We start from the raw sequence: 17361 nt of genomic DNA on the forward strand, positions 1-17361 counted from the left end.
GGAACCTCTCATTTCTGTAGCAACCAGAGGCACACTAATTACATGCCCAAGTGATGTCATCTGGCTCCTCCCGATGCAAAGGAGTAGAAGCTCTACTCCATAGTCCCTCCCGGATGTCCAAGCTCCTAAAGGGACAGCTTGGGCATCCTCTGCCCGCTTTTATCGGAGGTCTTGTCCGTTTGGTCACGACCCACAGGTTGTTAAGGTAGTAACCCTACCTTCCAGTACACCCGAATATATGCTTAGATCGGTGATCCCCTGCAGTTAGAACACTGGTGAGACCTCCAACAAACCCCTTGGGGTCTTGCCCTCAAAAAGCTGTTGAACTATCAGAGTGATTTCTACTCCAGGGACAGGAGAGCCCGCCCCATAATTTATGGGCTGTGCATCTTCATGGGAAGGCGTCCGGGTAAAGTTTTTGAAGTATTCTGCCCACCATTTCACAACATCAAGGCAAGGTCAGCGGTGCCTTACTTCAAATGGTGTAAATGCTGTGATGGCCCTTGTCTATCTTAGGAATTAGTTACTATTGCTAATCGCCAGTTTTTTCCCCTTCGGACAGTACTTGATTGATTCAAACAGACATAAGCGGGGCTAAACCAAGCAATGCCTCGGAACAAGTATGAGCACCAGCTTGATAGAAGTCAACCATCGAACTGAAACGAAGACTTAAAAAAACTGATTGTTTATTTCAGTGCATCCGCCCCTCTGCAATAAATGATTTGGTTTGCACAAAGTCATACAATGTTATATTCCGAGAGAAAAATTGTAGGATGAGATTTGTTAGGATAGAACTTTATTTCATCCCGTATTTGGGAAATGTATTGGTTGTAGTAGCAAGACAGATCACAATACATTGTAGACCTAGGTAAAAAACTGGATCCACACACAGGAAGTCTACAAGGTGGGGACCTGCACGGGGACCGAGGTTACCACACCGTCCTTTATTAACCTGGACGTTTTAAAGATCATCTTCCTTGCCTAGATCCTTCTAAGCTGTCCCATCACCTAATCAGCAGCAAGGGATAGGCTAGTGTGGGGCTTCACAAGTACACAAGCAGCCCAGCAAGCACTGGCAGCTCCTTCTTCTGACCTGGGAGAGATCTCATGCTCCCATATGGATGGAATGCTCGGTCTGGAGCGTTGCCTCTTCTCCCGGCACTATCATCCACTGCTTACAGGTTATCCTGCATGCATGTCAGCGGGGGCACTGCTGAACGGCTACAAAGACGTCTAAGACTAGCACTAAGAAACCAAGCCACGCGACGGGTGGGGTTGAGTCGCAAAGGCCGCAGAACCACAAAGCAAAAACCAGAGTACAAAGCAAAGCGAAGTATATGGGAAATCATTAATAAATACCAAAATGCAATAAAAAAAAGACAGAAAAGCAGCAAACTAAACGAGCAAGAGCAGATGGAGCTACCGCTACTGGCTGCCATTTGAGCGGCACCATCTTGGTTGCAGTAGCAAAAATGGATACAGACACAAGAAAAAGATGTTGTAAAGTTGGATAAAACTGAAGCCACACACAGGAAGTCTTCCACAAGATAGAGAATGTCAGGTTTAAAACCATATACATTCTACAACTTCGGATCAGAGGAAGCACGCAGAGTCGGTCTTGATGAGATTCACTAGACTTCAGTTGAAGGAGGGGTCAGATGTGTCCATCCCCCAGCCTGACCAATTCGAATCCCTCGCTACCCCCAACAGTTAAGCCAGTTTTATTAACAAAGGGTCATGTGACCTAGGTACAAACTTTAGGCGGGAATAGGTGAACATAGAAATGGGCGTGTCTTGGCATATGACGCGCCCCTAACTCATAGGTGTCACGATGGAAATTTCCACTAGGCTCTGCAAAATTCTATCCTAGTGACTATACTGAATAAAAGTATAAAGAATACATTTATACTCCACAGAGAACTGCAGACTCACCATGGTTGAAAATATGCAGTTACTGTTAGGCTTATTAGTGTTACATTTTTTTTTTCGTCGCAAGTTAGCTTATCAGTCTTAACTTATTATATATCTGCTCGCAATGAAGACCACTTTGATTTACTTAGCTTACCGACATAGAAAAGTCCTTTAAAACATCTGCTAGAAACTATGTCCAAACGAATGAAGGTCGAATCATCTTGGACTGCTGGAATGTGGAGAAGAACCTTCGGCTCAACATGACCTTCATTTGTTTTGACTGCTAAAACATCTATTGACTTTTCACTCGTATTTTCTTGCCTCTCCCGAGATTGTCATTGTAACTAGGGTCCTTGAAGGTAATAAACAGGGTAAATATGTGTTTAATGCCAGAATGAACTTGGACAAAGACGGGTCGGTTCGATTCTCTCTTGCAATACAACCACAGATGAGTCTCCTGTCTCTTTTATTTGTGCGTGCATTTGGGAATTCCTGTTGGGAACCTATCAATTACCCTTCCAAGTTTTTCCGCACTGTCTCTCAGAAGTCTGTAACCCAAGAATCCACAGTAGCAAAATACAACCCCTCACTCTGTTTTCGGCCTTGTAAGCGCAGACAGCTCTTCCATCTTATGGGGAGGGATCTCACTTTCCCTATCATCATACATGAAATGATTGGTCTGAAGCGCCGCTTCTCCTCCCAGGATTTTTGTCCAGCTCCGGAATTCCAGCGTCATAGAAGTGTTGCTCCTTCTGCTGCGAATTGTTCACAGCTAATCCCATGTGTATGACAATTTAGGCATGGCTGAATGGTTCCAAAAAAGAGTGGCAGAAAGAAGCCAGGCTATCAGAACCATGAAAGTTGTAAAAATATTAAAGAAAAAAGTATAGTACAAAGTAAAGTCAAAAGTAATGTATTAAGAAGTATTAAAATGTAATAAAAAAAGATAGAAACGGTGTAAAACACTAAAAACATAAGAGTGGACAAAGCTACTGCCACCGGCTGCCACTGGACGGCGCCATATTGGAAAAAAAGTCATACTGAGTAATACTATTTAATTTTGGATGATTCGAAAAAATGTATTATAAGATTAAAGTTTATGGTTGCTTATTTTTGCGTTAATCAAATGGCAAGTTCTAGGTTTCACTCGCTTCAACTTTTTGCGATGTAAGGGATCACACACACAATAACTGCTTTGGGTGTAAAACTACGATATTGGACTAAAATCAGAAGGGATCAATTGTAAAATTAAGACAGTTGAGAAAAGTAAGAAAGTAAGAAAGTTGTTATATTACTTATTTTGATTTCACCAGAACCAGAAAATGTTTAGGGTCCAAAAACTTTAAATTTGGCAATGAATTTTTATAAACATTTGCAAACATTGTAAACATAAAAGGCAATGAACTTTGACACTTGTAATTTCAAAATCAATCACATCAAATATGTTATTTTAAAAAGGATCCAATCCAATTTCAAACTTAATTGGTAATTATTTTAGTGCATCAATTAAACCAATTATCAAACTTAATTCTTTATCTCATCAAGAGACACAAGAGGCGAACGTTCCCGGCACCGAGTTGGGAGTGGGGCAACTGAGACAGCTGCATCAACTCCAAAGGGAACCTAATTGATGCATTTAATAACAGCACACGTTTGAATTGTCTAAAATCAATCTAATGAGCGGCTGTCATTGCTTGTGCATGTCAGGCAAGAGAACCGTGAGAAGTGCAAAGGTCCTGATGCTTACTAAAAGAGGCAAATGTGTCTTCCGAACAGTGACCTTTAAGAATATACATTGGGATTCCGCATGCACACATCAAAATGTCCCAGCTCAAATGAGACACCGATCAGGCCTTATATTTTGTGGTAATTGGTATTTCAACTGTTCATTATACAGAGCTGCCAACTACACTGGTCTGGAAATCCAAATAAATTGTAACTTAGATTTTTTTTAAGCAACTATTTCGGAAAAGTACCACACTTTCAACATATATGCCTCGGAATTCACACGCTATGGTTTCCGCCATTTTGATTCAAATGCACTGTAAACCGAAATAATTTGGTTACACGAGTGCGTTGTGAATTACAAGAATTGACAAATGATTCCGGGTTTTTTTTAAAGGGAGTAGGCCTACACAGCACTGGTAAGTCAATATGCTTCCTTGGAATAAGCTCAAAACTTTATGGCTTTTTATTTGACAAAATATCCCATTTTGAATATTGTTTTTAAGATTTATGAAAAGTTCTTTATGGATTCTATTCAATCAACCTCAACTATTGCTTGGCTTGACCTGTGATGTAATGCTAAAAATCATTCTATATAATTCTAATCCATTTGCTCTTGTTTCACTTTCTGCAGCTCTTTGATGACACTGGCAGTCCTCGTATTCTTGGTCTCACAGCCTCCATTCTCAATGGCAATTGTGACCCAACAGATCTTGAGCAAAAAATCCAGACTCTGGAGCAAGTGCTGAAGAGCAATGCTGAAACTGCCACTGACCTTGTAGTTTTGGACAGGTCTTTTTAATAATTATGCATGGATTATGTGACAGACACAGTAAAATCAGTCACAGTGACACATTTTTCCCAAATTGAGGATTATATGGCACATTCATATATATGTATGACACACTGAGAGCCCAGTCTGAAGAGCCCCATATTAATTAAATGATTGACTCTTGTCAAAGGGTATTCAAATTTCTAAGATCAAGACTCACAAAGGACATTTATTATTAAGATTGTAAAAAATAATTAATTTTTGTAACCGTCAGCTTTCTTAAAAAAACAAAGACACCAGAAGAGTGAGGGAACCTGCAGACGGCATTTTTACTGGTTTTAACATGAAATACAAAATTAACTGGTCCGAAAAAAAACATGACTGTCATGGCATGGATTCATTTTGGGCTCCATTCACATAGTGAATATTTCACATTTACGACCATTGACTTTACAAACAAAACAGGCCATAAAATGTTGAATTGTTTATCATTTAAAACTAATGCCGCCTTGTTTGGGTTCCCATGCCATTCTCCAGGGAAGTTGGCCAGCATGCCAAACATCTAGCACCCCTTTTTTTACTGCAGTTTAGCTTCCTAAAAAAAACAACACTTTGGCCACACGTCTTTTGTCCCTTGGTTAAAGCAGTATTGAAGAAAATATTCAGACTAAAACAACATAGAAGAATACTTTCGGTGGCTTTAAGGCAGTGCTTCTCAATTATTTTCTGTTAGGCCCCCCCTAGCAAGAAAGAAAACTATTCGCGCCCCCCCACTTCCCACCGTGACTAAAAATAAAATCATTTTATAAAAGTGTTATAGGTACAACATGTGAAATGTTGCACTCTCACAAACATGACAGAAGTAACAATGAGAGCGCAACTGCCAGCTACTGTTGTGGATGCGCAATTACACTTTATACTAGTACGGCCAAATAAAATCATGTTCCCCAGGGTTACACGCGCCCCCCCAGGTATCGCACCGCGCCCCCCCAGGGGGCGCGCCCCACTATTTGAGAAGCACTGCTTTAAGGCAACACTAGCAATTTAGCAATAAAAAAATAACCCAACTCGGCCACATAATTTGTCACTTGGTCATAGCACTCTTGAGTGTGACAGCATACAGTAGTCACTCAAATTTCTGGATAATGTAGACCACACATGATCTATCATTACTATCATACTACTTGTTTTACTGCTTATACAAAAATACAAGTACACAAGTACTATTCTCAAGTGCATTACAGATTTAAGCATGTGAAAAGACTAATGTATGTGTGTGTGTGTGTGTGTGTGTGTGTGTGTGTAAATGTGTGTGTGTGTGTGTGTAAATTTGTGTGTGTGTAAACATGTGTGTGCGTAAATGTGTGTGTGTGTGTGTGTAAATGTGTGTGTGTGTGTGTGTAAATGTGTGTGTGTATGTGTGTAAATGTGTGTGTGTGTGTAAATGTGTGTGTGTGTCAATGTGTGTGTGTGTGTAAATGTGTGTGTGTGTGTAAGTGTGTGTGTGTAAATGTGTGTGTGTGTGTAAGTGTGTGTGTGTGTGTAAATGTGTGTGTGTGTGTAAATGTGTGTGTGTGTAAATGTGTGTGTGTGTGTAAATGTGTGTGTGTGTAAATGTGTGTGTGTGTGTAAATGTGTGTGTGTGTGTAAATGTGTGTGTGTGTAAATGTGTGTGTGTGTGTGTGTGTGTAAATGTGTGTGTGTGTGTGTGTAAATGTGTGTGTGTGTGTGTGTAAATGTGTGTGTGTGTGTGTGTAAATGTGTGTGTGTGTGTGTGTGTAAATGTGTGTGTGTGTGTGTGTGTGTGTGTGTGTAAATGTGTGTGTGTGTGTGTGTGTGTGTGTGTGTGTGTGTGTAAATGTGTGTGTGTGTGTAAATGTGTGTGTGTGTGTGTGTGTGTAAATGTGTGTGTGTGTGTAAATGTGTGTGTGTGTGTGTAAATGTGTGTGTGTGTGTAAATGTGTGTAAATGTGTGTGTGTGTGTGTGTAAATGTGTGTGTGTGTGTGTGTGTGTGTGTAAATGTGTGTGTGTGTAAGTGTATATATGTACATAAATACAAAACGCATATGTTGAAGCTTCAGCGTTTTACTTATTTGTAAGCAACTAATTAGTACGTTTATTTCTTGTTCGGACGTCATACAACAGTCTTATTTTGGCAGTGCTTGTTTTATTGCAATCTCTTACACAACACGCATGAACCATTTTCCTGAGGACAGATTGAGAGAGGTAACTTGAGTACAAATTTGTCATCTTGATTAAAAAATAAAAGAACTTATCTGTAACATCTATTTAATTTATAGTTTAATGTGGACTCACCTATGTACCACTTCTGGCTCATTTTGCTCTGCCAGCTCACATATGATTGATTATATGTTCTAACAAGACAAGAAATGTTGAATAAACTACTATGTTTTTTTTCTATTAGTTTATTTATTGTATTTTATTCAACCGTTTCAAGATATGCCTCTCAGCCAAGAGAGGTGGTCCTGGATTGTGGCCCTTATCTGGATAACAGAGGACTCGCTGCTCGTCTTAAAGTGGAGTTAGATGAAGCTCTCAACTTCTTGAATGACTGCAACATGTCAATTGCAACAGAAGACATTGGCCCGACAGTCATCTCACGGCAGGTCAGAGGGATTACAATTGCCATTTTAATTGCCTTTAGAGTAAATGAAGTGATAGTTCCATAGCAGCAATAGCTGCCTCTTTAATGAATACACCTTTCATATGCATAAATACGGTCAAACACCTCACTGTATACAATGTTTGTATGTGTGTATATGTATATGTATGTGTATATTTACCGTAGTTACTCGCATATAATCCCCTTTTGTCGGACAAAACATGATGACTGAATCAAGGGTACAGTTTACAGTAGGGCAAAGGTATTTAGTCAACCACGACTCGGGCAAATTTTCCTACTTTGAAAGATTAGAGAGACCTGTAATTGTCAACATATGTATATCTCAGAATGTGGAGAGAAAAAAAGACAAGAAGATCTAATTGTTTGACTTTTAAAGAATGTATTTGCAAATGATGGTAGAAAATAAGTATTTGGTCAATACCAAAAGTTCATCCAATACTGGCAATAACAGTGGCCAAACGATTTATGGAACTCTTCTCAAGCTTTTCACACACTGTTGCTGGTATTTCGACCAATTCATCCATGCAGATCTCTTCTAGGGCAGTTATGTTTTTGGGCTCTCGTTGGGCAACACAGACTTTCAACTCCCTTCACAGATTTTCAATGGGGTTGAGATCTGGAGACTGGCTAGGCAAAACCAGGACCTTGAAATGCTTCTTATGAAGCCACTCCTTTGTTGCCCTGGCATTGTGTTTGGGATCATTGTCATGCTGAAAGACCCAGCTACGCCTTTGTTACGATGGTCCCAGCTCTCTATAGCTCATTCACTCGGTTCCCACTTGTGGTTATGGGATTTTTGCTCACCATTCTTTTTATCCTTTTGACGCCACGAGGTGAGTTCTTGCATGGAGCCCCAGATCGAGGGAGATTATCAGAGGTCTTGTATGTATTCCATTTTCTAATAATTGCTCCCACAGTTGATTTCTTCACACCAAGCGTTTTACCTATTGCAGATTTAGTCTTCCCAGACTGGTGCAGTGCTACAATTTTGTCTCTGGTCTCCTTTGATAGCTCTTTGGTCTTGGCCATGGTGGATTTTGGAGTATGAGAGGTTGTGGACCAATGTTTCCCCTAAACTGCACGCGTGCGCAATAGTGCACTGCACGCACATTCTCAGCGCATAAACAACATCAACATAACATTCATTAATATCTAATATTATACTTAATCTAATTAATTCGCCCAATAATATTGTTTATTGTTTCTCACTCAATGAGTGACAGGTGTTCAGCCATTGATATGATACGGTTCACATACGGTACGAAGCCAATCATGGCATTGCCGGTGATTGTGTCTCGGCCCTGCCTACATGCGCCATGCAGGTTAGCTAACAGGTTAATAGTTGCTAATTGTTACGACTCCCCCTGATGGTAAGATATACCAGGGAGTCTCAACTATCACAGAAGAAGGATTCAGTCAATGATGAGTCAGACACACACTGCAAGTAGCAATTCAGTGATACTTTATGAAGGACAAAGTCCACCAAAACCTGGACTACGGGATAACATAGGGGAAACAAAGATACTGAAGTGGCCCCCTCAAATAATAACGGTAAAAAAACACCTTCCCAGACAGGTGTTCAAATGAACACCCACAAAATACAGGAAATAAGGCTATAGGGGTGCCACTGTCAGAACTGATGTAATCAAAGTATAGACAGTGGAATAAAGTACTGTATAAATGCAACAAACTATATGTATATCCGGGGTGTCTAAACTTATCTGAAATCCCCCTATGCAACCCCAAATAATTAACTTAGTGAACATAAATACTCAATATAACAAGGAGTAACGTACTCAATATAACAAGGAGTAACGTACTCAATATAACAAGGAGTAACGTACTCAATATCAGGTGAAGCTGGGGCAATCAAAACTTACTTTACACCAAACAATGTCTTCCTAAAGAAAAAAAGGACTCCACTGCCTCAGCATTTACAATCACAAGCAGTCAAAGAAGTCAAAGTCAAGAATCAAGGATGAACTGAAAAATAAGCGTTTAAATAAGGACTGGAAGATAATATTAATTGAAGTAGGGATGATGGAGAAGTAGTCACAACTGTGTTGGACTGAGCCCCTTGGCACAGGGGTGGAGCCACATCTGCCTGCAGATGAAAAGAAACAACACACCCTACTACATAATGTGTGTCCAGGCTGACAGCTGTAACACTAATACAAACCCTGCATCATGGCAAAACAAACAGGCAGCGCCACATCCACTCACCAAGCCACAGTAAAAAATAAATGCAGTTCTTTTAAGATGTACTGCAGGGGTGGCCAACCCGCGGCTCCCGAGCCGCATGCGGCTCTTAGCCCGGTCTCATGCGGCTCTTACGTCCATATCAAAGTTTGTATTTGTGTTTTATTTTTATTTGCGTGTGCGCTTCGCTTGAGTTCAATACGGTATTTTCGTCCAATGCGCATGTGCTTGGGATGAAAATACCTCAAAGTTTCCCAGTAGGAGCAAGGTCATTTGAGTAAACATTTTTAACAGAGTGGGAGAGCTCCCGTGAACCAGAAGCGACAATGAAGGGCGTCGCGCACACAAAAAGCCACACCCCCTGCGAGGCAGACCAAGGCAAGAGTGCTCAGCCGGGAGCAGCCAATAGGAGAGCGAGGTGTACACCCACGTGGTGGGCGCGCTAGTTAAAAGCCATTCATAATAAATGACAGCTCACAAGGAGCGAATGTTGCGCAAAAATAGGCTCTGATTTTATGACAGAAGTCCCACTAAGTAACATGCATAGTAAAAGAAAAACGCTATTGTAAATTATTATATTTTTGTTTGTGGACTTGGTTGAACTGAGAGTTTGTCTGTGTGAGACAGTGCACACAATGTTCATTGTTGATAATGACTGGCCTGTGCTGTTAGTACTGTAGGAGTCAATTTATGTCATTACTATGCTGGTGTGTGACATTTACAATAAATCTGGCTGAGCAAAGGTATGTGTGATGTGGCTCTTTGCGGTAACAGTAAAAAATGTGGCTCTTTGCGGTAACACAGTAAAAAATGTGGCTCTTTGCGGTAACACAGTAAAAAATGTGGCTCTTTGCGGTAACACAGTAAAAAATGTGGCTCTTGGTCTCTGACTGGTTGGCCACCCCTGATGTAGTGGTTGTCGGAGTTTGTGCAAATAGAAGAAAAAGAGGTGAAATTGGGTGAGATTTTTTTCTTTTTCAAGTGAGGAAGGTCTACTCTGCAAAACATTTAGCGATGTCAAATTAGCAAATGAGTTTTCAGATGGAAAAATGTGGATTGAATGGAATCTGGACTATCTCGAGCCTCATCTTCAGTATGAAAGTCATTTAAAAGCTGTCGAAACTGTACGAAGACTCAAGATGGGACGGGATTGGTACATTATTGCGGTAGAGTGCAAAAAGCCGAGAGAAAAAGCTTTCACACAAAACAAAATCGGACCCTGAACAAGTTAAAGTTCTTATTGACAATATTTTACTTGCCAACAAATGAATGCATCAATGCGGTCAGTTCAACAAATCCACAAACACATGGCAAAGTATGTGAGTATACCAGAAAGCTGGCCAAGCAAAAACTATGCCTTTGAATTTATGAACTCAATCAATGACATTGTGCAGAATGAGACTATGTGCAGTATTTAAAATGCACCCCGGCATACCTTGATAGTAGATGCGAGCACAAACATCAATACACAAAATGCTAGCCATATATATATATTAAATACAGGGAGGAAAATGATTTTAACTACAAAACAGCATTTGGTGACATCATCCAGCTCACAGCATGCACTGCTCAAGATATTGTGCAAGGAATAACTCAGTTTTACTCCTAACATGGACTGGACATGCAGAAAATGGTGATGCTGACCTCGGATGGTGCCTCAGTAATGCTGAAAACAATGAAGTTGCAGCTTTGTTAAAGCGCCAAATACCACACCTAACTGAACAAAATTGTGTGGCCCACAGAGAGGACTTATGGAAAAATGTGCCTTCAAAGCAAGATGTTGAAACTCTTCTAACAACTGTCTATTCCACTTTCTCTCGGTCCACTGTGTAGAGGGGCAAAATGGAGGACCTGGCAAAGATTCTTGATGAAGATGCACATTCAGGCCGCTAAACGAAGTGTGACAGCTGTCGCAGAACCAAGCTGTCAATGCTGTTCTGAGTAACTTCACTGTGCTTGCAGAATTTTGTTAAAGAGAATACACCGATAACAGAGATCCAGTGGCAAGGTACTGCTACAAAAAGCTGAGTGATTCAAAATTGAAGGTTACTATCACTGCTCTGGGTGATGTTTTGGGTGAGCTAGCACAACTCTGCCTTACTTTAACAAGATGCAACCTGAGTGTAATGGAAGGACACTGCTTTTCTAGAGCAAAATATGAGAATTTGCATTCCTAATACTTGAAGATGGGTGTACAGTGGCGCGACCGTGTCAAAGAGGCAATGGGGACCTCATCAGCAGAGGGCATCTGTGTTTGTGGATCAGTCTAGTTTGTTGTTGAGGTGAACACCCAGGTACTTCAAATTCTCCACAATTTCAATGTCTTTACCCTGGATGTTCACCTGAGTGGTCTGTTGAGGAGTCTTCCAAAAGTTGATGATCATTTCCTTTGTCTCACTGAAGTTGATATAGAGGTGGTTTTGCCCACACCAGTCAACAAAGGTTGTGATGACTGCCCTGTACTCCAGGTCGTTCCCGTCCATCACTCGTCCAACAATAGCAGTGTCATCAGAGAACTTCTGGAGGTGGCAGGTGTCTGTATTATGTTTGAAGTCTGATGTGTAGAGGGAGAAGAGGGGTGGGGAAAGCACTGTGCCTTGTGGGGCCCCCGTGCTGCAAGCTACATTGTAAAACAGCGTAGGCATGGCTGAGTGGGTCACAAATGTAATGTTCAAAATTTTAAAAGATAAACTAAACTGAATTTGAAAAGATAAACTAAACCAATAGACTGCCTCTCAGCTTGAGTCTTGGAGTAGAGTCTTGAAAGTAAAGTTTTAAAACATTAAAGTATCAAGTATAATATATAATGTAAAGTAACAAGTAAAATCTTAAGAGACAATAAAACGTAAAAATAAACAGTAAAAAAGCTGCAAAAACACAGAATACGAGTGAGGGTTTAGGGAGCTATTGCAACAAGCAGCCACTTTGAATGGCGCCTATGATTTCATGTTGCTGCAACACTTCGATGTGAGGAGCTAAAGGAGATCTCACTGCTTGTGGATATTTGTGCTACATTTCAAGCTTCCAGTGCCGACTCAAAGATGATTTAGTGTAATGAATCATATCAAAACAAAATCCAGAAATTGTCTTGAAGTGACACATTTGGACAAGCTGATGCGCATAAAGTCAAAGCAAGAAGCAGACGAAGCCATCAACCTGGACAGTGTACAACCATTGGAGAAGTGAGAAGGACAGACATGAAAAATAGGGTACAATTTAAGTTAATTTGTGTATATTCTAGTGACTGTTAAGATTTTGTTTTTTGGGATATTATTCATTAAATGTTTTTACATCCTTTATGGGTAGTAGAAATGCCAAGAAAAACTATGTAATTTGATATTTTACAGACTAAGTGTTACAACAATTTGTACTGCATCACAAGCTACAGCACAAGTCATTGTGCAATATGTGAACGTTTTAATGTGAGCAAAATGTCTGAAAGGTGTATATGCCTCATATCTTCCAGAACAGGAACCTCAGCCAGGCCAAAACAGGACTCTCACATACTGTATAACATTTACACATCCCATTTTTCAAATTTTTGTCTGTTTTTTAAGTGGACCAAATTACTTATTTAAAAATAAAACGTGCATATCTGATGTTGCTCACAGTAGTCCTCAGTTTGCTCAGGGAACTTGTGTGTATGCCCAGATACATGAAAAATGAGAGGTAACATTGTTGTGGACAGGTGTCTTTTATACCGATACTGAGTCAAAAAGAGATGATATTAATACAGGTAACGAGTGGAGACCTCGTTAGAAGAAGTTAGTCCTCTTTGACAACCGGCAATTTTGCTAGTTTTAGGGTGAACAAAAACGTATTTTCCACTCTAATCTGGAAATAAATTAAATAAATTATTTTAAAATTAAACCATGTGATTTTCAGCATTATACCATACCTGATTTGGTCTTTTTTTAATAGAGAAAATACAAACAGATAAAATGCTAAACAAAATTAATTTTGACGTGCCTAAAACTTGACATAACTCACTTGTGTCTGTCACTGCTCGCTTAGGGCGACACCATCTTACCATAGTTAAACATGCTCGAGTAGCCTCGATAGGTGTGTGCATTGTTCACCCTGTCATCACATCCCGATAGTTGTTAAGGTTGATCAAATGTCTTACGGTTGATCGTTAAAATATCAGCCTCGATACCTGCCTAATGTGTATCTCATGCTATTATTGCATCCATATACTGCTCACGTGACTTCCTTTTGAATTTGTCATGTCCAGGCAACACCCTTTCGAAACACAAAGGAATTGATTGTACATTTGTGATTATGACATACAACAAAATTCTGCTTTGTTTTTTAATTTTTTTTAAATTTCTTGTTCGAAAGTGACAACAATTGCAGTAATATTAACCGTTGAAAAAATCGAGATATTTCGACACTAAGGGCAATTTGACCGCCACAACATCTTAAACTTTTGGTAAGAAAATTGTAATTTCTGCTAATCATTTGGTTGTCATCAAGAAACTTATTTATTTTTTACAAATTTAATAATTTGATATTTAGCGTTTACAAGTACATGCATCTAAGCTTCCTTATGATGTAAGCTTCCTTATGATATTGACCCTAATAATGTGCTTTTGATTCAAACAGTATCTCAGAAATACCATGTGTGATGATTTTTCTCTAGATCTTTCCCTTTAAAGTAACACATATGTACTCCGTATTAAAATGTCATGAATATAGAGGTGAGAATTGTGAACCGGGCGGTTTAAACGCGAAAAATTTTAACCTTCATTAATTTTAAGGGAGCAGCTTAAGTGTGAGTGAATATGATGGTCAAAAGAAATCCCCCCCCCCCCCCAAAAAAAAATATGACATGACTAAATTAAGGAAACAAATCGTCATTACACTCCGTTTTAATTCCTTTTGTTAAAAATTCTGAATTTTTTTTAAGGAATTCAAACCACTTTCTTCCCATCTTGTTCAGGTCCTAAGTGACTGCAGGGCGGTGCTGCAGGTGCTGGGCCCTTGGTGTGCAGATAAAGCAGCAGGTATCATGGTGCGTGAGCTCCAGAAGTACATCAAGCATGAACAAGGAGCAATTAACCGCAAGTTTCTGCTGTTCACTGATACCATTCTCAGAAAAGTACATGCCCTTTGCGAGGAATATTTTTCTCCAGCATCCTTGGACCTGAAGTTTGTCACACCAAAGGTTCTCCGACTGTTGGAGATTTTGCATGAGTACAAACCCTTTGAGAGGCAGCAATTTGAGAGTGTGGAGTGGTACAACAACCGCAACCAAGACAATTATGTTTCTTGGAGTGATTCTGAAGAGGAAGATGATGATGACGAGGCAGAGACCAAAGAAAGGCCTGAAGCCAACTTTCCCTCACCATTCACTAACATTTTATGTGGAATTATTTTTGTGGAGCGGCGCTACACTGCAGTCGTCCTGAATCGGTAGGTTTAAAAAAATGACTTGTGTGTGAGAGCCAGTCTACAAAGTAATGAACACTAGAGGTGAAACGGCACACTGAATTTTTTTTTCAAATCTGTTGGATTAGGATTTTGTACAATAGAGGAAGGAAGAATATATATTTTTAAATATGTAAACAACAAATGTACGATACTAAATAACTGATCCTTTTTGGTGGCATTTTTTAAAAAATCACTTAAAGTTTATAAAGTAAATGAATTATAACAATTATAAAACCTGAATGCAATTATAATCAAACAAGCAATCTGTAAACTTTGAAGCTTTAGCACCAAGAAACTAAATATGATATATGTAATCATCCAATATTAGTGGTTTTCTTTGCGTCAGAGTTTAGAGTATACCATTTTTTAGCAGAAAGCATACATTTGATTTTAGAGACTATAAATCGTATGTACTCGCATATAAGCCGCTTTTGTCGGACAAAACATGATGACTGAATCAAGTGTACGGCTTCTGCGCATCTAAACATGACATGCTTGAAACTGCAGGCTGACGATGACATGATGACGTCATGACGCAATGGTGCAGCGATACGGTGTGTTATTTCGAAATAGAGAAAAGAGACAGATAAAACGCTAAACAAAATTTGTTTTAATGTCTATCAATGAAATTCAAGAATAAAACGAATGTATCGTGCATAAAACATGAAAAAACAATGTGAGAAATTGAACATTCAAACAATTTTAAGGGAATTTTAAAGGTGCAACTCAAACGCGCGTACGGTTTATATGCGAGTAAATAGGGTATCTCTGATTTTCTTATGTGCAGTCAACATTCACCATTTCAAGTGGGATAACATCAGTACAGGAATGTCAACATTACTTTGGGGTTTGGCAATAGCATTTTCCCCTGCCCTCGAATTGCGCCGGTAGCCGCTAGTGTTGGGCAGCTAGAGTTGGGCAAGCACAATAGGAGTGAAGTATTAGGGTCTATTAGCTCGGGCTTCTGGTTTTAATTTGTTTTTGATATTGTTTGTCTTGCCTGTTTTCACTAGTCATTCAGAGCCTTGAGTGCTCAACATTTGAAACGTTTGTGGGGGTACCTTAGAATTGGTACGTACTGTTTTGATTGTGCAAATAAACTAAATTACGAGGGAAAAAAATTAACCCAAAACGGTATGCAAGTGAACCGATACACCCCTAATGATCATGCATGCAATACAATTTTTTCTTTCAAACATTTAGTGATTATTACACAATTGTTGTGCAGATAAATGATTCTTGAATTTTCTGAACTTTTTTTAGTCTTATCAAAGAGGCAGGAAAACAGGACCCAGAGCTGGCTTATATCAGCAACAACTTTATTACAGGCCATACCATTGGCAAGAACCAGCCACGGAACAAGCAGATGGAGGTGGAATTCAGAAAACAAGAAGAGGTATGAAACAGTGCAAGAATTCTACCAAATCATCAAAAGCTCTAATGCACACCTTTTAGATCAGGGGTCTCAAACTCAATTTACCTGAGGGCCGCAAGAGGCAGAGTCTGGGTGAGGCTGGGCCGCATCAGGATTTCCACAAGAAAAGAGCTGATAAAACATTCCAAAGTTATCAAATATATTTACTTTTTAACAAAAAATAATGAATTAAATAAATTAACTTAAAGATGAATAAAAAATAAATCAATAAGTAATAAAAAAATAGAATAATAAGAATACAGTAGATATACAGTGGCTGGCTAAGTAGAGAAAACTAATTATTTTTATTTTGTTTCAAATGTCTGTTTTAACAGCTCTTTAAATTTTAACTTTCTGAACTTTACTTCTTGCTGCTAGAGACCTGGCAGCGCTTCTTTTCACATAGCTGAGTCACATTTGGCTTGAGGGAGAAAGCAGTGGAGAGCCTCAATAGAGCTTGAAGATGCTCATCAGTAAGTCTGGACCTATACTTGGACTTATTGAAGTTCAAGGTGGAGAGTTTCTCACACAAGTATGTGCTCCCAAAAAAGTGCATGGTCTTCTTGAAAATTCGGGAAAGTTCAGAGAAGCTGGGGGTCAACTCTCTCAAAAAATGTCCAAGCTTGTCTGCTTCTCCACCCACCTCCCTGAACTTGGGTTTGAGCGCAGAGTTGCACTGCTGGTCAATGAGCTCCATTTGAACCTCAGGAGGGGCAGCTTGCACATCAAATGAGAAGGGGTCCGCAAACATTTGAAATGTGGCTTTGTGTGTCTTGAAGTCTGCAAATCTGATCAAATTCCTCCTGCAGCTTCCAAATGGCCTCCACATGTTTCTCACCACTGAATGGTGTGCCTGCATCCACAAGAGCCTTGCATGCTGGGAAATGGAAAAGGTTTGCCTGAGAGAGCTGGGGTTTCCATAACAAAAGTTTAGTGCAGAATGCTCTCACGTTGTCATAGGCAGCACTGACAAGTTGCCCCTGGCCTTGTAGCCTCTTGTTCAGTACATTAAGCTCATGTGTGATATCAACAAGAAAAGCTAAGTCCATGAGCCATTTGGGATCACTTAGCACAGGAACAGCAACCCCGTCTATCTCCATGAAGTCTTTTACTTCTCCTCTCAACTCAAAAAATCTCTTTAACACATTTTCCCTGCTGAGCCAACGTACCTCAGTGAAGTAGAGCACATCCCCATATTCCGACTCCATTTCCTCCAAAAAAAGCACAAAACTTTCTATGCTTTAAGCCCCTGGATCTGATTT

General features: G+C 39.7%; 1 protein-coding gene across 7 annotated transcripts in view; it reads left to right on the forward strand.

Annotated features, from left to right (window-relative positions):
* dicer1 (dicer 1, ribonuclease type III) overlaps positions 1–17361 on the forward strand; it is a 172366-nt gene that overhangs the window by 28718 nt on the left and 126287 nt on the right. For 6 of the 7 annotated variants that reach the window (XM_077730529.1, XM_077730532.1, XM_077730533.1 and 3 more), the window contains 4 exons: positions 4271–4428; positions 6868–7036; positions 14195–14667; positions 15949–16081. In XM_077730529.1, the coding sequence (XP_077586655.1) occupies positions 4271–4428; positions 6868–7036; positions 14195–14667; positions 15949–16081 (933 nt within the window). Of the gene's footprint in view, positions 1–4270; positions 4429–6867; positions 7037–14194; positions 14672–15948; positions 16082–17361 lie in introns of those variants that run through there. The other variant, XM_077730534.1, reaches the window with a different exon arrangement.

The sequence above is a fragment of the Stigmatopora nigra genome, chromosome 13 (genome assembly GCF_051989575.1).
Source record: "Stigmatopora nigra isolate UIUO_SnigA chromosome 13, RoL_Snig_1.1, whole genome shotgun sequence".
Taxonomy (NCBI): domain Eukaryota; kingdom Metazoa; phylum Chordata; class Actinopteri; order Syngnathiformes; family Syngnathidae; genus Stigmatopora; species Stigmatopora nigra.